Source organism: Panthera tigris, chromosome C1 (genome assembly GCF_018350195.1).
Source record: "Panthera tigris isolate Pti1 chromosome C1, P.tigris_Pti1_mat1.1, whole genome shotgun sequence".
In the NCBI taxonomy this organism is placed as follows: domain Eukaryota; kingdom Metazoa; phylum Chordata; class Mammalia; order Carnivora; family Felidae; genus Panthera; species Panthera tigris.
In genome coordinates this window covers 72859770-72883766 of record NC_056667.1, presented here as the reverse complement: position 1 = coordinate 72883766, position 23997 = coordinate 72859770, and the positions used below count along the sequence as shown (strand labels likewise).

Here is a 23997-nt window from a genome sequence, read left to right as displayed (position 1 = left end):
TTGAGCCCCCACGTTGGACTCTGTGCTGACAGCCTAGAGCCTGCTTTGGATTCTGTGTCTCCCTCTCTCTCTGCCCCTGCCCCGCTCATGCTCTGTCTTAAAAATAAACAAACATTAAAAAAAAATTAAAAAAGAAAAGAAGTAACAAAGCTCTTGGAAGTGATACGAACCTTATCTTATTATCTTATACACACACAACACCCTTAAATTAAATCTGAAACTACTACCATCATGTAGATGATAAAATTATGTTGCCTTAGAAAATACACCTGAGTGCCCCGTAGTTGGTTGAGCATCCAACTCTTGACATCGGCTCAGTTCATGATCCCAGTGGGATCGAGACCCATGTCAGGCTCTAAGCTGAGTGTGGAGCCTGCTTGAGATTCTCATATTCTCGTATTCTCGTATTCTCTCTCTCCCCCTGCTCTCCCCAACTTGTTTTCTCTCTCAAAAAAAATACAAAATTATATTTTAGCAGATATTTATGACTGTTCCCCACCAAAAAAAAAAAAAAAAAAAAAAAAAAAAAAGAGCCAAATGTGTGATTTGAGCTTCTCATGTTGTTTCCTATCTGTTTAAGGAAGGCACCAAATAAAATAAAAATATCAAATTGCAAATGAAAAACAAACAGAAAATGAAAAATTAGATAACCCAAAAACTGAATCCTTAAAAAATTTTACATGTTGAATATGAAAAGTCCTTATAACTGCCATTTACTAGTAATTATTTCATATAAGCTTTTGCTTCTGTGAAAATCAGTTCCATTACTTCAGCCAAAAATGAGGGAGAAACAGAAAAGAAGGAAAAGAGAAAAGGAATGGGAAATGGTGGTTTAAGGGTACTTAAGGCATAGTTAGCAACTCAGCTTTATTTCCCAGAAGCCTAGATTTAATGGGGATGTGATGGTGTGGGAGAGAAATGAAAGGAGATGCTAGACTGGAATCTGAGAAAACAGTGTTACATAAACCAAATGTTAGAGCGGATCAATGGTACAAACTGTGAGTACACTGTGGTAAAAGACTCAGGTGGAAATAAGAGTTAGGTATAAATATAAACTTCAAGCGTCCCTCATTCTTCCACCTTTCCTAAGGATGGTCAGGATTAAACTGAACCCTCCTAAGAACATGCTTTATCCAGCACGTGTCCTTCAACGTGAGGTGAAGAGCCCAGGAAGCTGGATAATATCTGGACTGCTGCAGGGCTTCTCAAACTCAATGTGCAAATGGATCATCTGGGACTCCTGTTAAAATGCAGATTTTGATTCAGCAGGTCTGGAGTGGGGCCCAAGATTCTGCACTTCTAACAAGTCTCCACATGATGGCACGTCAATGGACCACATGGAGAAGCAAGCCTCCAGCATGGGTAGGCCCAGGAGCTTCAGCTTGGTTTTATTTACACGAAGCTTGTTTTTGTAGTGCTTTGCAGAGGAGGCCCTGAGGTGTATAAAAGCTCTTCAGCAAAGATATATCTCATATTCACTGCTTTTATAATAAGGGAAAAAAAGTGTACTGAAATAGAGTGAACTTTTAAAGACTGCCTTGTAAGCTCCCACAGTACATAAAACAGAAGTGAGGACAGGGGCAGAATAAACCCTGCCTACTCAGTCTCCTCCTACCCACGCAGTGATGCCTGGGGCATACTAGAACCAAAGGATTCCAAGAAACACTATTTAAAAGCGAATAGAGGGGCGCCTGGTGGCTCAGTCGTTAAGCGTCCAACTTCAGCTCAGGTCATGATCTCACGGTTCGTGGACTGGAGCCCCGCATCGGGCTCAGTGCTGACAGCTCGGAGCCTGAAGCCTGCTTCAGATTCTGTGTCTCCCTCTCTCCCACTCTGCTCATACTCTGTCTCTCTCTCAAAAATAAACAAACATTAAAAGAAATTTTTTAAAAACCTAACAGAAATGAGAAAAAGGGTTGTGCCTTCCAGTTGGACTCAGGGAAGTTTAGTGATGGCGGAGAACAGAACAAGGCAGGCATCTTCCACTGTTGTCACCAACCTCAAACCCTCTTGTTTACAGAATCAGCATTTTAGATGTGAAAGGGACTTGGGAGATCCTGTACCCCTTATTTTATAGATAAAAAAACCTGGAGCTCAGGAACCATATACTGTAGATTTTGGTCCAATCATCCTTCTAGGCCACATGCTAACTTCCTTAATACATTATTGTCCAATTTAAACAAGGAGGAAAAAACCCAGAAGGATGTGAAAAGGAGAATAGCATTTGTATCATGTTTCTGATCAACAAACTTGGGCACTGAGAATTTCAGGTTTTATCCACTGCCAAGGAAACCCCTCAGATCCAGTCATTCAAAACTCCTCAACCTACAAGACCTCAAAGCTGTTGACAAAGCTCTCAAAACTGTTTATTTTCCTGATCACATTCATTATACTCTCAGCTTCCAATTCACCCTGTTCACTACTCTCGCATTGGACAACCATTTTTCAACAATGACCATTGACTTACTCTTGCCTTTTTACTGTCTTGGGTAACCTCAAGGGGTGCTGAACACCGTCAGTCAAAAGTAAGAGACCTGGTTTAAATGTCTATGCAGGGCTTTTGAATTTTATTTCCTAAAATCATTCTGAGGTAAATTCACGTGAGTTATTGCTTTTAAATTCTCTACACTATTACTGTTAAAGTCTCTCGAAACACACAGAATCTTCCGCTAATCTCCAACTATGACAACACTGAAGGCTACGTATGTGCATGTGTTTTTTTTTTCCTTTCATCTCACAAACATTTTACCAGGGCGATGTGTTAAAGTCTCACTAATAAAGCTGTGGCTGATTTACAATCAGCAATAAATCAAAAGATGCTGAGCTGAGATTTACCTTCTCATTACAGGGAAGAAAAAAAGTGCTAAGCAAACAAATGATGTCAATAAGGTTCAAGTGGCGGTTCAGACTAATCTGCAGGGTAGTTGGAGCATTTAGAAGTATCATTTACATACCACTTAAGTTCTATAACCATCCTTTAACCCCCTTTGAGGAACAGTCTTTTTTGAAAAGTTTCCTTTTCAAAGTATGAATTTCGTTGCTTGTCCCGAGTTTCCCTGCCTCTCCACTCTCCATCCCCCTTCTCTCCCTCTGTCAGGAAGCCTCACTGCAGCTCCCGCTCTACCACTGGCTGCCTTCTCACCTCTCCTGCTCCATTCGCCTTGTCAGTTTCTCTTCTGGCTTTCCTCTGCAGTGGGGCATTCTGCTCCAGACCTTGAGATAAAGCTCTGGAATACAGAGGAGTGAGTGGAAATCGAGATCAGGTGAACAAGCTTCTACAGCACTCACTGGGTGCACTCTCACCGACTATACTTGGCACTAGTGAAAGGTAAAGGGGTGGGCGAAGGGAGCAAAACATAATAGTGGCAAATGAAGTTAAAGAGACGGAAGACCCTGAAAACAGTGGCTTGGGGAGAAGACATAATGTCACTGTAGTGACTTTACTCAAAGAGTAGTTCCATACCCCCACTGAAATAGGCTATCAAGAAGGATGTTTCAGAAGCAGTTGTTAGATACGCTACATGAAAAGAGATGTTTTTATAGCTAGCCTGAAGCAGATCCGAAACTGTGATTTTTGTCAGATTTTATAACTCAAGCAGAGTCAGGCTAGCAAGTAATCAGAGGAGACCTTTAGGGAAAACCCAAGCAATGTAGGGAGTGGTGCTGTGATTTATTTGCTGGTGGAATCAGACTGAACCAGTGCTACAGGAAAAAGCGAAGAAAGCACCATCTCACAACAGTGCACCTAGACCTACATTCTTAATAAGATTAATCTCAACATTATGATTATCTGAAAGAACTTGTTTTCACTATCTAAAAGTAGCAATGTCATCCTGACAATCCTGGCCAAATTCCAACTTTGTAATTACTACCTAGTGAACGAATACTACTATTAACTCGGATAATTATTATCTATCAAACTCCTACTCATGCCTATACTTAAAATAAATATCCATTGTACAGCTGTGGGTAGTTTTTCGAGACTAAACTAGAGAGAAAGTTTTCTATGCAAAAAGGAAAAGTGAATAATAACTGGATAAAACATAAGAAAGGTTCGGCAGCAACAGAACACAGTATCTTCACCAAAGTTCAGGATTGTGTTGTTTAGGCTTTCCTTTGCAGGAGGCTCAGTGGGTGTGTCTCAAATCACCCGAGGTAAGGGGAGAACACATTGCCATCGATAAAAGGGGTTCATTCTGCCAGTAATTATCATCAGTGGTACTATGCTCAACTAGGAACTACTTTCAGTACCTAAGTTCATTTGTTCTCTCATTCATTCTTTCAACAAAAATTTTATGGAGCATATATACTATTTCTCAGACACCATTCTAAATACAAGGAATACTGGGGCACCTGGGTGGCTCAGTCAGTTGAGCGTCCAACTTCAGGTCAGATCATGATCTCACAGTCTGCGAGTTCGAGCCCCATGGCAGGCTTTGTGCTGGCAATGCAGAGCCTTCTATGGATTCTCTGTCTCCCTCTCTCTCTCTGACCCTCCCATGCTCACTCCCTCTCAAAAATAAATAAATATTTTAAAAAATTTAAAGATTAAACACAAGGAATATGGTAATGAATAAAACAGACACGGTTCCTGCCCTTTAGGAGCTTATACAGAGGAAAAGACCAATAGTAAACAAATGAGTAAGTAATAAGAAAGATCCAGAAAGAATGCTGATGGTACACAGTAACTTGGAAGAAGTATTTAATATATAGGATGGGTAGCAAGGTTTTTCTGAGAGGATGTCATTTAAGCTGAAATGTTAAAAGGATAACATGAAGCCAATCAGGAGAAACCAGAACACTCTAAGATGGAATGGTTAAGTGCAGAAGCCTTGAAGTGGAAAAGGACTGGTGCAGACAATGAACCAAAAGGCCAGTGTGTGGCTGGTAAACAAGAGGATACAGCAATGGACGAGGACTAGATTTAAAAGAGCCTGTTGGTCTAGGTAAGGAATCTGGATTTTGTTGGGGAGGTGGGAACATGAACTTAAAGATTCGCTATCCTATGATAGCCAGAGCTTTATCTCAAGGTCTGGAGCAGAATCTCCAGATAAAGGTCTGGACCTTTATCTCAAGGTCCACTGCAGAGGAAAGCCAGAAGAGAAACTGACAAGGCGAATGGTGCAAGAGAGGTGAGAAGGCAGCCAGTGGTAGAGCGGGAGCTGCAGTGAGGCTTCCTGACAGAGGGAGAGAAGGGGGATGGAGAGTGGAGAGGCAGGGAAACTCGGGACAAGCAGCGAAATTCATAGATTTCATAGATTCGCTATCCTATGAAGATTATAATACATATGTTCTCATAACCCCACTGAGACCTGTGTTCTAGATATTTTGCTACTTAAACTATAGTTCAAGGACCAGAAGAATCAGTTTTGGCATCAGGTGGAAGATTTTTTAGAAATTCACATTATCAGGTTCCATCTTAGTCTTCTGAATCGGAATCTATACTTTAACTGGTGGTTAATATACACATGACAGGATAAGAAGCACTCATCTAAAGTGACGCTTGAAAAATCAGTATCTGCAACTAATCAAATCATAGGCATTAATGCAAAGATCAGAAGGTGTCTTAACTGTGAATTAAAACGAAAAAAAAATCACTATGTTGTCCTACACAGAATGCAAATTCTGGATATTTTCAATGCTGAGAAAAGGACTAAATGTGATCACAAACCTAAACATATGAATGTAGAAAAGAATTAAGAAAGATCCTAAAAGATGCTGCCACTTAACACCTATTTGACAGTTACTCTAAAGACAAGACGTTCTCTAATGTAGAAGTATGTTCATGATAGCAGAGTAAACTTCATTTTCCAACTACAAGAGCTAAATGATTACCTGTCTCTTGCCAATTCCTGCCTATTCACTGAGAAAGGCACACCTCACAAATATAACTCCCAAGACTGCCTCTGGCTCACTCTCATTGCTTCGTCTTCCCACGCCTCACATTCTCAAATGTTTATCTTTCCAATCCCTTGTTCTAACTTTCCCTCTTCTTTTATTCCAATTTCTTCATTGTGAAAAATCCCTAAACTACAGAAAAGATGAAAGAATAATATGGTCAAAATCTGCATACTCATGCACTAAGATTCACTAACTTCACCTTTTGCCACCTTTGCTTATCTCTTTGTTCTTTCTCCATATGCACACACAGTTTTTTTCTGAACCATTTGAAAACAAGTAGCAGACATTTTTGATCACAGATCCAGTTACAGATCACATATGACGTTTGGTTTTCATGTCTCTTTAGTCTCCTCACCTCTAGAGAGGACTGTCTTGCCTCACCCCCAACCATACCTGGTTTAGTTGTCATGATATTGATACCTTGGAAGAGTTCAAGACGATTATTCTAGAGAATGTTCCAACAAGACGGATTTCTCTGTTTCTTTCAAGATTAGGTCTAGATTAAACATTCTGGTAAGAAACATTTTGCATTAAATAATTTTGTGAGAATATCATGAAGTGATATTTCCTTTTTTTTTTTTTTAAAGATTTTTAACTATTTTCTACACTCAGTGTGGGGCTCAAACTCACAACTCTGAGATCAAGAGCTGCATGCTCTTCTGACTGAGCCAGCCAGGTACCCCAGATCTTTTCTTTAAACAGTTCTCATAGTTCCTGCATCTATGTTTTATGTTCCGAGTAAATTACAAGGAAGCTTCTTCAAAGATGTGGCCTTGCTTTTTCGTTCCTATTTCAACAAAGAATATAGCACAAACTCTGTATATACTACATACTCAAAAATAAATGAAAACTTGAAAGCAGAGTGGACAACTACTTCTCAGGATGATAGAGTATGCATAGACAGCTATTACCCACTCAGTAGTTTTAGATCAGACTCAAAATATTTGGACTTTGCCTCTAAATTTTTTGAGAAAAATAATTAAGCATGTGAGCAATTTAGTACAATGCCTAGTACAGTATGTATAAAATACATTTAGGAAAGAACTGGAGCTAAAAAGTATTTCTCTACACAAGCACAATTTAAGTGCTGTTCATCATGTAATCCCACTGCATTTAAGATAGTGTTTATCAGGGCTCCTGGGAGGCTCAGTTGGTTAAGAGTCTGACTTCGGCTCAGGTCATGATCTTGTAGTTCACAGGTTTGAGCCCTGTGTCAGGCTCTGTGCTAACAGCTCAAAGCCTGGAGCCTGCTTCTGATTCTGTGTCTCCCTCTCTCTTTGCCCCTCCTCTGCTTGTGCTCTGTCTCTCTCTCTCTCTCTCTCTCTCTCTCGAAAATAAACATTAAAAAAAAATTTTTAAAAAGATAGTGCTTTTCTTTTAATGTTCTTTTTGTCTACATGTAACTCATGAGCTATTGAAAGAAAAACAGAAGCTTTAGCTCATCCAAATGTAACTGGGAAAATGTATCACTACATGATGCCTATAAATGTCATATGTGGAGAGCTTCCATAGATTCTTACTTCATAAAAAAAAATGGTCAATGTCACTGTCAGATACTTGTAGCTGTCATAAAACTTTGTAATGCTGGACACAAAATAAGCAAGATAACTTTACTTTTCTAAAAAAATACTACGGGGCTCCTGGGTGGCTCAGTCAGGCATTCAACTCTTAATTTCAGCTCTGGTCATGATCTCACAGTTCATGAGTTTGAGCCCCATTTGGGATTCTTTCTCTGTCCCTCTCCCTCTCTGCCTCTCCCCTGCACATGCTCTCTCTCTCAAAATAAACTTAAAAAAATAAAGAAGGAAATAATAAAAGATACTACTAATAAATCTAAATCTAAAATTACTATGTGAGTATTAAGAGTTGTTCCTTTTAAACCAAGATACATTTTGAAAAGCAATCAAGCAAGAAATTTAAAATCTACCACACACTACATATAAACTGATTATTTAGGATACTTGCCCTTGAGATATACAGTATTACATAATGAATAGTTTTTATGACCCACTTAGCTAAATAAGCTCATGTTTCTTCTCATTTACAGAAGAGTTATTTAGTTTGGCTGATGGATGTAGATTTTTGGTTTTATGAAAAAGAGTAATTGAGGATACTGCAGAAAGCCAAGAATTATATGGGCAGATGATATGCCATATACTATTAGTCTTTACAAACAGCTCTCTAAGAAAACAAATCTTAACCTTGTGTATCAGTGTTACTCTCTTGTTTCTGTGTAAAGATTTTAAGTATACTTAAGAATGGGATTAGAGTCAATTCTGTGACAAATAAAACAAGTTCAGCTGCTGTCAAACAGATAAATACAATCTTAACTATATGACTATCAACAATCTTTCTAATAAGGCTACTGCAATATGGTATTTAATCCTAGAGAGTATTTTCAAATATCATCTTTTCTCCTCATCGAGCCCAATTCCCATTCCCTTCAATATTTATAGAGAATTCTATTTATTTATAATTACAGTCAGAACTCCAGGTGTGGAGAAAATGTGTGCTACCACTGCTAAAGAGATAATTTTTTTTTCATGAGATAATTTCCTCCATTATTCTTAAATCTATTTCATAGCTACCCATTTGTTTATCTAAAGTTTCTTGACAACTTAAAAGGCAAGATTATGTTAAACATATAAGCTCCAATTCCTGTTCTCCAGAAGTTTGTAGCTAATATTATAGAAATTACTAGTATAGACAAGATGAAGTTCAGGAGGTTAGTCACAAAACTGAGTGATATAGGACACAGGTACTCGGCTGTGAACACAGCTGTGCTGACAGCTCAGAGCCTGGAGCCTGCTTCAGATTCCGTGTCTCCCTCTCTCAGAAACAAACAAACAAACAAACAAACAAACATGTAAGTAAGTAAGTAAGTGAATGAATGAATGAATGAATGAATGAATAAATAAATAAATAAATAAATAAATAAATTTCTCTACCATAAAATGAGACAGCAGAATGATTTTTATTGCAGGGTATCTTGCTAAAAAATTTTCATATTTTTAAAAGGATATCAAAGGCATCATTTTCTCTTCACAAATCCAAAACTATTAATAAACTACTTTTTATAAATATTTGAATGCATATAATATGCAAAGAAATGTATCAAATACTGTGAAAAATGTAAAACTATAAAAAAGGTGTGTTTGGTCCTTCCCCCAAGAGACTTACAATTCACTGGAGTCAGCACACAGATCTCTTAAAATGTTCCTTCCTCTTGAGATACAAAGAGAGTGGGGAAGTATCAGAAAACATTTATTCATCTCCTAAGTGTTTACCTGGTCTTGTAGTGACATCACTGGATTATTTTTGGTAGTGTTGATGTGAAGAACATGGTATTTATTCTTTGCACAAAGGTCATAGGCAATATTGGTAAAAGAGGTGCTTGCAGTTTTGGGGACTCTGTTATAAATGATCACCATATCCTCCTCCTCATCTAGCGCTGCCTCTTGTCGAGGACCATCCATTGTATGTCGCTGCTCAATTTCTCGAACTTCATGTCTTGCGATAGCCCTTTCTGCAAAGAAAAACAGATATGAACTAAGTTTTTAAAGACAATGAAAATAATTTCTCATTTCTAGAACATAATTTTCCTACTCAAGAAATGGGTAAGAGTACTTGAAGAAATGTTCTGAAGACCCAAACCTCAGAATTACCTTTGAAGGATAATACATATGCATATACAGAACAAGAGAATAAACAGTCATTAAGTTTAGAATACCAAAGACCAGAGATCAGTGTAGTTCAAAAGTCACTCTACATTCTAATAGAATTTCTACAGCCTGAATTCATTCTCAAACACACAAAGACATATTGCATGGCATACTAAACTTCATGGTAAAAAATGCACTTACAAAATGAATCATTTATAATTTAAGCAGAGATTCTGAAATTTATTACTTAGGATTTAATTACTCCCTGGTTTATCAAAATGTAGCAGGACAGTGGTTATAAATGCTAGAGTGATTTTTGGTAACAAGAGGAGAAACTACATCATCACAAGCCCTTTTTCATTTTTGGTGTTGCATTACATTCTAAGTCCTGGCTGTTCACTCCTTAAATTCTACGGTTCATCTAACTCAAATCACTACCACATGGTTTGAAAAGCAGTTACCTTTTGCATTCTATTTTGCATTCTATTACTATTACTCTCTATTTAATATAAACTTTAGCTTTGAGGTTGTTTTTTTTTTTTTTTTAGAATAAGGAAATAAGAAAGGGGCAAGAGAGAAAAGAGGGGATAAAAACCTCTACCAAGATGACAAGTTACCTTGCACAGAGACAGCTGCCCACACACACTATGCACCTTCCTACCACCAGATCTCGGTGCAAGCTGTCTCGCTTGAACATTCTTCCATTTCCCCCATACCCTAATGCTGCCTGGTGAACTCCTCAACCTCCACATGGAATTTCATCATCCCTTGAAGGCAAAGCATTATCTCATCTCCCTAATTAGGTAACATCACACACACAATGCATGCATATGTACCACATACCACATGTCTCATACTAATCAGAGTTGTGATTTTTTTAATATTAAATGTATTACTGGTGTCTGTCCACCATAATGCCAACAACTTAATAAAATGACACAAAAAAGCAATGAGGTATAATTACAGTAACAAGCACAGGCTTCAAATACTGTCAAACCATATATCTTATATTTTGGTTCAGAAGACACGGTCACCACCACATTATAGAAAGTATACTCTGAGCTCAGGATTCACATTCAGAAGACTTGAATAGAAGTTCCAAGCCTGCTACATATTAGCAGTGGGCTTTCCAAAACAGGAGGAGAAGCCCATATACTCTATATGTATATGCATGTGTGCACGTGCGTGTGTGTGTGTGTGTGTGTGTGTGTGTCCACATTCTATATGTATGTGAATACATGTGTTCTTTTATTTTCCCTTGGAAAAGTTAGATGGGAATGTGCCAAGAAGGAGATGAGCTTAATGTTGAACATATCACTGAATTGCCTGGGACCATCCAGGAGATGTTATGTAGATAATTGGGCACATAGGTCAAGGGTTCAGAATAAACATTCAAGTAGAAGAAAGACATCTGGGAAAACCATGGAAATGAATGCAACTGCCTAGATAATCTAAAATATGTAGCATGGGAGAGAGACTCTGGAACAGAATCTTAGGAAATACCAACATTTAAGGAGCAAATAAAGACAATCTATAGAATGAGGCGAAGAAGAAACAGAGAAAGGAAGCAGGGTAGACTTTTAAGAAGCATATGCCACATGATAGAAAGCGTAGTATTTTTCAAACCGACAGTGCTTCCCAAATGGATCTATAAATCAAGGTAATGTGTGAGGCTATAAGCATCTACACAGGATTTGGAGGTTGTCTCAGGTTAAACTCAAAGAGTATTTATTGAGAACCTACACACGTTATTATATTCAATAATTTTAAGAAATCTTATCTCCCAAACAACCTCAAACTGTCATCATAGTCTAAAACTATTATGATATTGTTATGTACACACACCGCCCTCTTTCCACAAAGGAAAATAAAACAGTGCTGCTGTCATTCAGGTGCTGACAGAAGCGTGAGAGGTCTCCTCTAGCAGCCCAGACATGCATAAAATTGCCTTTAAAAGATTCACCTACAAGCAACAATGCTGAATTTACTTTCACTAGTTTTTCTAAAACCAAGTATTTGGAAAAGAAGATTTTATGTGCTGTTTCACAACTGGGTACCCATTCCATCTACAGAATACATAATGACAGAATATATAAAGAAATTCTGTAATATTAACAGTTTTTGTAATTATTCCATCTACTTGTAAAATTTTACATACTCAATCACTGCTGTGAAAATTAGCCACAAAATTAATTAAAAATATTTTTAAAAAGGGGTGCCTGGGTGGCTCAGTTGGTTAAGCATCTGACTCTTGATTTTGGCTCAGGTCATGATCTCATGGTTCAGGAGTTTAAGCCCTGCATCGGGCTCTGTGCTGACAGTGTGGAGCCTGCTTCAGATCCTCTCTCTTCCTCCCTCTCCCCCTTCCCTGCTCGCTCACTCTCTCGCTCTCTCTCAAAAATAAACTTTTAAAAAGAAGTTATCGTTTTGTATGTGGAATTTTTTTTATTATTATTTTAGAGAGCAAGCAAGCACAAACATGGAAGAGGGGCACAGAGAGAGAGAGGCAGAATCTTAAGAAGGCTCCACACTCAGCACAGAACCCAATGTGGGGCTTGATCCCATGACTATGAAATCATGACCTGAGCTGAAATCAAGAGTCGAACACTCAAATGACTGGGCCATCCAGGCAACCCTGTGGATTTTTTAGTTTTTAAAGTGATAAAACTCTAGCCAGACCATGAAACATGCTGTAAAAATTAATCACTGTTCTTGGTTCATCATGTGTACTAAATTATATGCACTGTATATTGAACACAACTTTAAAAAATTTCTATAAAAACGTGCAAATATGGGAGTCACTACTTTCCTCATTTAAATAATATATTTATATGCACGTTCTATTTTTCAAGTGTTTTTACTTTGCTTTAACAAACACGATAATTAGTAACATAGTGTTATGCCTAAACATAAAATGATAAAAAGTGTGGAAAATTAAGAGTATTTTTATTAGTAATGTTTACAGAATCAAATCTCACTTAGTTGAATAATAACAGTAATAGCTCTTGATGGTAAAATACTCTCTTTCCACCTGTGACAAATGTAAAACCAGTAAGGGTGTTTGCAATATAGCCATATTCTTGACTTGCTAAGTATTTGACAGTTCCAAGTCTTTTTTTTTTTTTTTTTTTTTTTTTTTATCAAAGATGCTCTGCATCTAGTTAGTACAGCTTCTTCTGAGACTCTCTTAAATCAGTGGGGAAGCTTTATTAGTTACAGCACATTTGCAGTGCACTTAGAGAATGTAGGCAGTATATTTAAAATCATTACGATGCTTTTTTGAAGTAACGTTTTCTTCATGTTTGAGTAATGAATTACAGAATCTGCTATGCAAGCTATTTCAGGACCACCACAAAACCTATCACCTCCAAACAACATGGGCACAACCTGAGAGTCATAAAATTACAGGTGGGTTAGGGACTACTGGCACTAAACCACCCACCCAACACCAAAGATAGACGCTAAACTTCATGGCCATTCTAGTTCTTCAAGGCTCCCGTGCAAGGTGGCATAGACCTTGGCTCAATGAACCTTTCCATATGGCAGATTATCAACAAACTCAAGTCTTTTAAAAGACTATTCATAACAGCAGTAATTACCTATTCCTGCACTGGCAGGGCATTAAAGGCCTTATTTAGTGCAAGAAGGTAATGATCAAGCTAAATATGAAACACTATAGCTGCATTAAAAACACCAAACTAAATTCTACACATCACTGAAGTCACCAAGATGTATACACATCAGGCTACAGAAAAACTGATGAAAACAGAACTGAAGATTAAAAAAAAAAATCATGTATCGTTTAATGACGATTGTTTTGAACATTACAGTTGTTTTGGGGAACACCCTTCTCTTTGAATGTGTAATTAAATGTTCAATGAACTAAATAATTTAAGCTACACATTTAAAGAGAAATAAGAGAAATTATATGGAAATAAGTTTTGTGGTTTATACAAATTAAAGGACCCACGAATATATAACTATCTCTCCCTGCCACAGCTCAATTCTGCAATGGTCTCAGCAGAAAATAAATACCTCACAAATGCCCCAAAAGTATAGTATTTCTGTACTGTGGGTAGCAGATTAGGACTTCAGGGAGAAAAGATATAGCAGAAGGAAAGAGCAATCCATTGCCTTGCTTTAAATACTGAAACTTCTGGGGGCGCTTGGGTGGCTCAGTCAGTTGAGCGTCCGACTTCGACTCAGGCCACGATCTCACGGCTTGTGTGTTCAAGCCCCGCGTCGGGCTCTGTGCTGACAGCTCAGAGCCGGGAGCCTGCTTCTGCTTCTGTGTCTCCCTCTCTCTCTGCCCCTAACCCACTCGCATTCTGTCTCTGTCTCTCTCAAAAATAAATAAACATTAAGAAAAAAATTAAAAAAAAAAATACTGAAACTTCTGCATGTTAAACTGAAAAGTATATAGACAACAGGTGAATAATAAAAGGCAAAGAACACGAAGAAAAAAATTACCAAATTTTAATATTTATAAGAAAAAACCATACAAATTGGCAATGACATCATTAAAACTTCAGTAGATAATAAGCTAAGGTGCTTTATAAGAGATTTAAACTATATATGCATGATAGAGCAGAGTAAAAGTATTACTGGCATTATGATTTTTTGGGGTCATGGACTCCTTTGAGAATATGTAGAATACTGTGGACACCCTCTCTCCAGAAAGACGGACTGGTACCTTTTAGGAAGGGGGTGGTCTGTGACCCCAGAGTAACTACTCCTAAAAAAGAAAAAAACAAAAACCAAAAACTCCCCAAACAGCAAGCCTAATAGTAAACTGCCTTAGGGCGATAGTATATATATAGAAAAAAAAATAGGTTACTCATAAGTAAGACCTGTAGGCAAAGAGAAATCACTGAAGAAACTGGCAGTGTTCATCTGAGAAATGTCTGCAGGTGAGGATGCAGGGCACAAAACTTGACCCATCAGGACCCCATGGCAAGTACACCTGTTGCACAGCTAGATAAGCGGTGCTCTAAGAGCTTGGCGCATCAAATAACTGAATTAAACTGGATCTTCAGTATTTTCTAGGGACAAATCTGAATTGTGTAAATCCCCAAACACTGTTATGAAGTCTAATTTATTCCCCATAAAATGTGTGCACTATGCAAAGTAGGAAGCAACAAAGCTGCACCAAAAACAAGTTATTATGAAGCTATTTAACTGATCCTTTCTTCAGCAACACTCACTGTGAATGTACTGTCCAAACAAACACTACCTCATCTGCGTGGATGGAGCATTTGGCAATCACTATAAATTACATAAAGTGGTTGTCTGATTGTATACATCATTTTCTTAAGAATATTTTTAGCTTGGATTACTCTCCTTGAACTCTTCTTCCTGAACTCAATCACATCATTTTCTTACGAGTATTTTTAGCTTGGATCACTTCTCCTCGAACTCAATCACTATGAGAACTGACCAAATAAATTTCTATATGAAAGGCTGAAGGCTGGACACTGAACACCGCCAAGTGCTTTCTTGTGTGGTTTCCAGGCAGTCAACAAGGGGTGCCTGTGCTATCATTAACACTTAAAAGTTTAAGTAGATAATCCTGTAAAAAAAGAAGTGATAGCACCTTTCACTTCAAGGGAGATGGAGTAGACCAATGTTTTCTATTCTTCTCACTATGTACAACTAAAAACCCTGGACATTATATGTAAAATAACCACAAGACTCTAAGAAGGTGGAGGGAAAGTTCCTCTACAAAATCCTACAGCTACCATGACATTAATAGTAAAAAACTGAAATTGAATGTTTTCCTTCTAATATCAGAAACAAGGTTTAAGGTATAATCTCATTACTTTTATTTAAAATAGTATTAGAAGATCTAGCATTACCAACAACAACAGCAGCAACATACAGATAGAAAAAGAAGAAATAAAACTAACCCTATTTGAACATGATATGATTTTCTATGAAGACAATCACAAGGAATCTACAAAAACAAAACAAAACAATCCTAGAATAAGTGCGGTCAACCAAGTTCCAGGATACAAGATAAAAATACAAAACCCAATGTATTTCTATACTAGAAATAAACACATAGACACAAAAATGAAAATTACAAAATCATCTATAATTACGCAAAAAATACCCAGTTGTAAACCTAACAAAACATATAGAGGACTTATATGCAGAAATAAAGGTTGAAAACACACCAAACTTGTTGTAAGACATGAATCTACACATTTAAGCTCAATGAACTACAGGAAGGATAAACTCAAAGAGATCCACGGTGACACATTAAATCAAACAGTTAAAAGCCAAGGCCAAAATGAGAATCTTGAAAACAGCAAGAAAAAAAAAAAAAACACAACTGATTACATATAAAAGATTTGCAATAAGATTAACAGTATAAGACCAACAGTATTTTGGTCCACTTGATCGTGTCCCATAAGTTCCAAAGGCTCTGATCACTTTTCTTCACTAGTTTTTCTTTTCACTCCTCTGACTATAATGTTAAATGATCTTTCTGTTCACTGATGGAAACTAAAAATAGGAATAGATCACTTGAGAAATCTGTAAAAACATGGAGGATGTTTTGAGATGTACTATCTTGGGAAAACTCAAGAAAAGATACGAAGAATTATCAGATGGAGTCCCCATCTTCTATCAAAGTATTCATTTTAAGTGATTGAGAGGCATAAAGAATTGTCTTGAAATGGGCTTACCCATGACTAACTATAATATTTCATATTTTAAAAATAGGTACTTGAGGAAAAAAGGTACTTCTATGATATTATCATTCTGTATTTAACTGTGCAGTTAAATTCCTTCTTAAAATAAAAACAAACCAAGTCTCAGACAACCAGTCAAAGGTGGAGCACAGGCTCTGGAGCCAGATTAACGTGGGAATAGTATCCTGACATCAGTATTCAGCTGGTGATCACTTTGACACCAAGTTTCCTCATCAGATGACAATAATAATGGGGCCTCTTAGGTTTTTTTTTTTTTTAATTTTTTTTAATGTTTATTTATTTTTTGAGAGAGAGAGAGAGAGAGAGAGAGTGAGAGCGCGCACAAGCAGGGGAGGGGCAAGAGAGAGAGGGAGACACAGAATCCGAAGCAGGCTCCAGGCTCTGAGCTGTTAGCACAGAGCCCGATGTGGGGCTCGAACCCACAAACTGTGAGATCATGACCTGAGCCAAAGTCTGGCACTCAACCGACTGAGCCACCCAGGCGCCCCTCTTAGGGTTTATTTTAAGAATCAAAACATGAGAATGCATATAAAACACTCACCACAGAGCATGCACAGAACAAATGATGCATATAAAGCACTTAAAATACATAATGAGAATTCCACATTAGCTACTACCAATATTATTATTTCATATAGGTGATTAGTATATTTCTCAGATTGATAATAAAAAAAAAGGTTGTAATGTATAAGGATTTCACATTTTTTAGGGGCGCCTGGGTGGCTCAGCCGGTTGAGCTTCCGACTTAGGCTCAGGTCATGATCTCACAGTTGGTGGGTTTGAGCCCTGCGTTGGGCTCTGTGCTGACAGCTCAGAGCCTGGAGCCTGCTTCAGTTTCTGTGTCTCTCTCTCCCTGCCCCTCCCCCACTCATACACTGTCTCACTCTCTCAAAAATAAATGTAAAAATTAAAAAAAAAAAAAAAGAATTGCACATTTTTTAATTTGTGCAATAACTGTAAAACCTATAATCAAGTTTGGCAAGTACATTAAGTAAAATATAACTCATATTCCTTTAATTTAGTAACCTAACAACAAAAAGAATTATATTGGTGGTTATCGGACTGATGGGATATTTAATAGCTACTTTAATTTTCTTACCTAATCATCTCAAGAGCATTAACCAATATATTTTTAGTGGCAGTTCATCAGTGAGATTAAGTTTGGAAAGAAAATTTGATTTTTGTAATGTATTTTCATTAATGTTAAGAATTAATGTATAATTAATGCACAAGCATAATGTATATGTAAAACATGTATCTACAGGGCCTAGGAAAAGATACTGCATATAGAGGCATTCAATAAGTGCTTGTTAAAACTGTTGAGTTTATAAATGCTTTTGTTTTTAGTATTAATGAACTCATGTAAGATTTTGTGAGTACTTGCTTATTTTTGGTGATTTTTAAAAGTGAAGTTCTTATAACAAAATTAATCATTTCAAAGTGAACAATTCAGTGGCATTTAGCACATTCACAATGGGGGCAACCATCATATCTATCTAGTTCCGAAACACTTTCTTCACCCTCAAGGAAATCCAATACCCATTAAGCATTTCCCTCTCCACTATCCCCTGGCAACTACTAATCTGTGTTGTCTCTATGGATTTACTTCTTCTGGATATTTCATTATGCAATATTGTGATAAAGATCAACAAGTATTATCCATATCCAAAAAACAATAAGCTGGTAGTGAAAGTTTAAGAGGAATTTTTATATGTAAACATTATAATATCTAAGCCCTCATTTTAACTTTAAGTCTCCTAAGTGCTATTTTTTTTTTCCTCCAAACTTTAAGATTTCCTTTCTCTTATACATCCAAGGGGAAATGTTAACTTACTCATATGGACACATACTGATTGTGAAGAAAGTACTCACATGGGCAAAGCCCCTGATTAATATTTCTCCAAAGAAGGTACACAAAATGATCAACTAACACATGAAAAAATGCTCAACACAATATTAGTCATTAGGGAAATGCAAATCCAAACCAGTTTACATCCCCTAGGATGGCTATAATTAAACCAAACCAACCAACTCACAAAGATGTGGAGAAATTGGAGCCTTCATGCCCTGCTAGTAGGAATGTAAAATGGTGCGATGATGGAAAAGCGCTTGGAGGCACACAACACTGCCTGGTGCATTTAGACCCTAAAAGTGGTTCTTGATAAGCTTAGAATATGGGAAAAACAGGCAGTTGGGCAGAAGCCAGATCATAGTATCTTCATCACCACGTTGGGAATATGAACTTTTAAGTCAGCAGTTCTCAAACCTACTGATCTTGGAACTTCTTTATACGCTTAAAAATTGAGGACTTCAGAGTTTTTGTTCATGTGGGTTGTAGCTATCATTATCTTAGTAGAAATAAAAATTATAAAACTTAAAATATTAATTCATTTACACATAACAATAAAACATGTTAGAAATAAATGATATATTTTTGTGTTTTTCCAAAACAAAAAATCAGTAAAGGGTTTTTATATTTTTTGCACATTTTTAAAAAATGTTTGGCTTAATGAAAGAAAACTGGATTCTCATACTTGCCTCTCCATTCAAAATGTAAACATATATTCTTTGGGTTGGAGTCTATGAAGAAAATCAGACTCATGAATATACATAGTTGAAAAAGGAGTATTTTAATAGCTTTTGCAAACACTTAGGAATATTCTTTGACACTACATTAAAACTCAGCAAGTGTTGATTTCTTAAAGGTTAATTGCAATGTGATATAAAACTATATTGTTAAACTTTTCATACATTGTTATACTGATCTACCTTGTACTGTCACTTGGAAAATACTGGCTCATGGCATTATGTAGATCCTCCAAATGCTAGCACATTTAATTATATGATCCCCCGCCCCCTAGCAAAAAAAAAATCACATTCATTATATCACCACCATTCTCATAAGAAAAGTCTGTAAGTATTGGTAAGCTGTCATATTTGTGGTGACAGCCACAGTTTGTCAAATTTTATAATAGCAATAAATACCGTCAGTCAGTTGGTTTTCCTTGAAGTGACAAGTTCACTTTGTTTGTTTCTGAGAAAATGTCTGCCAACTACCCAAGTCTGAGTAAACATAGTTTATCTGTTGGTTTTTCTTTCAAGTAAAAACAGTGTTCTATGAAAAAATGGCTTGTTGAGCTTACAATTCAAACAATCAACACAATTGTTTTTTCTCAAGACAATCATCGTACTTTGATACGCAGAAGCGCTTGGTATATCTTCCATTTTGTGTCACACAGTATTAAAAGTATACATATACTAAACAGTCAGGATTTAATAAGGTTAATGGTTTTGACTGCTTTATAAAAGACACCGTTATATGAAAACGACTTTGTTTTGTAACTATGATCAAAGTGGTAAAGAATACAAAGATTAAATAGTACAATCTGATGTCATGACTGCTTTTGTACCATGAGCACAAATGGCAACTAGTGAAAAAGGCAACTAACATCTCAGAATTATTATGGGATAGTTGTGGACTACTTTGTGAACTCCCTGAAAGGGTCTTGAGAACCCCTGACACCCATGGATCACACTTTGAGAACTTCTTTGCAAGCAACGTAGAGACATTTTTGAAGAGCTTTAAGTAAAAGCCCATACAATCCCTCCACAATGCAAGGTTCTATGAAGCATCACTTTATAGGGTGATAGCCCTGGAGTTGAGTATTAATCAGCTGAAGACATAATGGAGATTAAGACCCAAAGGAAAGCGGTTGCAATACGGATGAAGCCTGGGAACCCAGAAGAGGTTAAGGCTTTTTTTCTAAGCTATACTGAGGAGGAGGATGGTACCCTTCACTGAGTTTGGAAATTAGGAATAGGAAGAAAAGCAATTGGGGTAGAAGAGGAAAGGAATTCAAGACATTTGGAAATCTACACTGAAGTTCAAACTGACAAATCAAGTATGTAGGGGGTATGTTGAAGAGTCTATTTCATAAGGGCTTTTATTTCGAGCTTATTATATAAGAATACTACCAAGCCTGACAGGTATAGAAGACAGGATAGAAAAAGCAAAAGAGCAGAAAAGATCTGAACTAGAAAGTGTAATGTGGCAGCTGTTCTCTCCCAGCCCCATGGACAGCCATATACCCAAGTGTTTGGGTTGGAGAAAGGAAATACAGGACAATGATAAAGGAACTGTTTTTATTTTTTTAAGTTTATTTATTTTGAGAGAGAGAGAGAGAGAGAGAGAGAGAGAGAGAGAGAATCCCAAGCAGGCTCTGCACTGTCAGCACAGAGCCAGATGCAGGGCTCAAACTCACAAACCCTGAGATCATGACCTGAGCCAAAACCTAGAGTCAGACGCTTAACCCACTGAGCTACCCAGGCGCCCCAAGGAGCCGTTTAATGAAGGGCTCTGTAATACAGAGGCGTACTATTTTAGTTAGGGAAATAATAAGTACTAGAATACATAAAATTTCAATCATTTACCATAACAGAAGTTTAGTTCTTATTCAAGTACCAATGTGTGTTCCAGACTGGTAGATGGCCTTTTATACAATGATTCAAGGAGTCAGCTTCCTTCCTTCTTGTAACTTTGACATTTCTCCAAGAACTCAAAGTATTTTGCATCTAGTTAGCAGATGTGGGAAGACAGAGTGGAGAAAACACAGTAATTTCCCAACTATCTTGGCAAACACTAGTCATATGGCTATCCCTAGCTGTAGGGGTGGTGGTAAAAAATTGAGCCTTGGGTGGGCAGCTGCTTCCTAGCAATAAAGACATACTATGAGAGGGAAAGCATGAATAGTTGTATAGTCAGCCACCTCCCCACAAAGGCACACGAATCAGATTCACAAGTGGTAAAGTATGACACGGATCGAGAAGGATACAAGAATTTTCTCTATTTCTGTATGGAACATAGCATCAATCTTGGCACCATGAGGGCTCTACTTTCTGACATTTCCTTTTGGGGAAGGAGCAGAGACAATGATGCTTGATTGGAGATGGTTGTTCAGTTGACAAAAAGTTGATAGGGCAGATGCTTGGAGACGGGGGGAGGGGGTGGTTCTACCTTTTTTTACTTTTTTCCTTAACACATTTGAGACACCTCTGAAGATTTCCAGAAACATCAGAATGACATTTTAATGGAGAATAAGGTCCTGTGTGAATATCTGGGATCAAGACCATGTGAAAAACAGACTATTATTAACTCTGATTCCATAAATGTCCACAGGGCTACTGTGAAGAAAACTTGAGTTTTAGACATAGGTGTCTATGGAACGTCTAGTCAATAATGTGTAGGTTGCTGAAGACATACAACTCACAGGAGAAATTTCTGAAGTAAAGACAGAACTTTAGGAGTCACAACATAAAGGCAGCAGCTGATGTCAAGGGAGTGAATGAGATCATGAGGATAAAGTAGAGTTAAAAATAAAGAGCATCAAGACAGAATTTTAAGACCATCAGCCTTTGATCTAAAGATTTATTTTACTAACACTACCTAAATATATGTGCAATACAACCCAAATGAATCTTAGAATATTAGTGTAAAATCATGTGTTTACCTGTTTACCTACTAATAAACATCTTAAATGTTTCTGACCACACTGTCCACTTTTAAATACCCATTTTAACTCACTTCAACAGGTAAAGCAATTTTAAGACCTATATCCTTGGCTTCACATCTTACTAATATGCCTTTGGAACACTTTTTTTTTTTTTAATTTTAAAAATGGTTATTGATTTATTTTGAGAGAGAGAGAGAGAGAGAGAGAGCAAGCATAGGAGTTGCAGACAGAGGGAGACAGAATCCCAAGCAGGTTTCACACCATCAGTAATAGAGTCCAGCGTGGGGCTCAAACTCATGAACCACGAGATCATGACCCAAGCTGAAACCAAGAGTCAGCCGCTTAACCAACCCAGCCACCCAGGCGCCTCTGGAATGCCTTCTGGGAACTTGATGAGTTTTGTAATTCAGAAAGCATATATTTGGGCCTTATTACTATAGGATGCACTTTATTAAAACAAATCTCTGCTAGCATTCTTTTTAAAAGTAAAAATAAAGATGCAGTAATATGAAAGATGTAAAAGTACAAAGTTATTCAGGGAAGACAAAAATTGTTCCTAAAATGTAAACACTGGAGGAAAATTACAATAGGAGGAACTCAACTATATGTAAACTTTGTAATCCAGCTAAAATATTAATTTTGATATTAAACTGGCAGGAAGATTCAGAGGTTTCCTCCAATTTTATTGTAAGTCCAACTGCCATTAAAATAGATGTGCTTTGATTACTGAATACCATAGCAGGAAAACTAAAGCATTTTCAAAATCAAGAAAGAAATGCCAATACTATCTACAAAGCTGAATTATTTTCACACTTCAACAACTGCACCTGGTGCTCCATTGACTAGTAAGTAAAAAGAATAAGGAAATAACTTGGATTCAACTCCAGCTGGGTTTGGAGATCATTAACTAAAACCTAATGCAACAGCTGTCTGAAAATTAGAATTCGTTATGCTGAAAACTTGCCATTATTTCACTACAGCTTGGTGTACGTCATACTGTAAAGGAGCAGTTTTGAATTTGAGCATGTACCAGAATGACTTGCAGGATCTGTAAAATATAGATTCCTGCCATCCTACCTTCTCCAGTTAACTAATCCTCAGGGCCCAAGAAAAGTGCATTTCTATCAAGTTCCCAGGTGATGCTGGTATGATGGTCCAGGAACCGAGAAATCATGTTATATAGAGTATTTCTTTTGGTTTATGAAAAAACAGTTTTAGAATATCCTTTTTTTCTATGTAAATAGTTCATTGGTATTCCCATTAATTTGGAATTTATAGCAAATTTTGAAATAGTTTAGATCTGTGAAAAATAACGCTACTCAACTTCACGGTATAAACTAGTTGTAAGCGGTAGGGTGGGGGGGGGTGCCTGGGTGGCTTGGGATTCATTCTCATTCTCTCTCTCTCTCGCAATATAAATAAGTAAACTTAAAAAAAAATCTAGGAAGAAGGTTACCTGATGGGATCTACCAAATAATTCAAATTCATAAATCCTTATTTATAATTATGAAAGCTATTTGCATATTAAGAGCAAATAATTTATAAACTACAATGAAAAGGCAAAGATTGTCAAACTGGGTAAAAAAGCAAGATTCAACTATATCCTGCCTACGAGCAACCTACCTTAAATAAAAGAAACAAATAACTTAAAAGAAAAAAGATGGAAAAAAAACATTTATCATGTAAACATAAATCAAAATAAAGCTGGAGTAATCAGATTAATAACATGGATTTCAGAAGAAAGAATACTGCTAGAGAAAAAAGGTTATTCCATAATTTATAATAAAGGGGTCAATTTATCATGCAGACATAACAACCTTAAAACCCTGTGCATCTATAAGTCTCAAAATACACAAATAAAAAACTCACAAAAAAACTAGACAAATCCACAAGTACAACTGGTTATTTCACCATTATGCTCTCAATAATGGACAGCACAAGTAGATAGAAAACCAGTGAAGACATAGAAAACCTGAACAATACTATCAACTAACTGACCAACTGGTATTTATAGAACACTCCAACCAGAATGCAGATACACATTCTTTTCAAGTACACCTGGAACTTTTAATAAGATGGACCATATTTTGTCTTAAAAACAAGGCTTGATAAATTTGAAGGAATTCAAATCATACAAAGTATGTTCTCTGACTACAATGGAATTAAATTAACAAAATAACAGAAAAGACATTAGAAAAGTGCACTAAT

The 23997-nt window shown here is 36.9% G+C and overlaps 1 protein-coding gene across 7 annotated transcripts in view; it reads right to left on the bottom strand.

Annotated features, from left to right (window-relative positions):
* The window catches only part of HS2ST1 (heparan sulfate 2-O-sulfotransferase 1), a 168275-nt gene that overhangs the window by 25198 nt on the left and 119080 nt on the right, over positions 1 to 23997 (bottom strand). For all 7 annotated transcript variants that reach the window (XM_042997755.1, XM_007079160.2, XM_007079161.2 and 4 more), the window contains one exon: positions 9189 to 9427. In XM_042997755.1, the coding sequence (XP_042853689.1) occupies positions 9189 to 9427 (239 nt within the window). The remainder of the gene's footprint in view (positions 1 to 9188; positions 9428 to 23997) is intronic.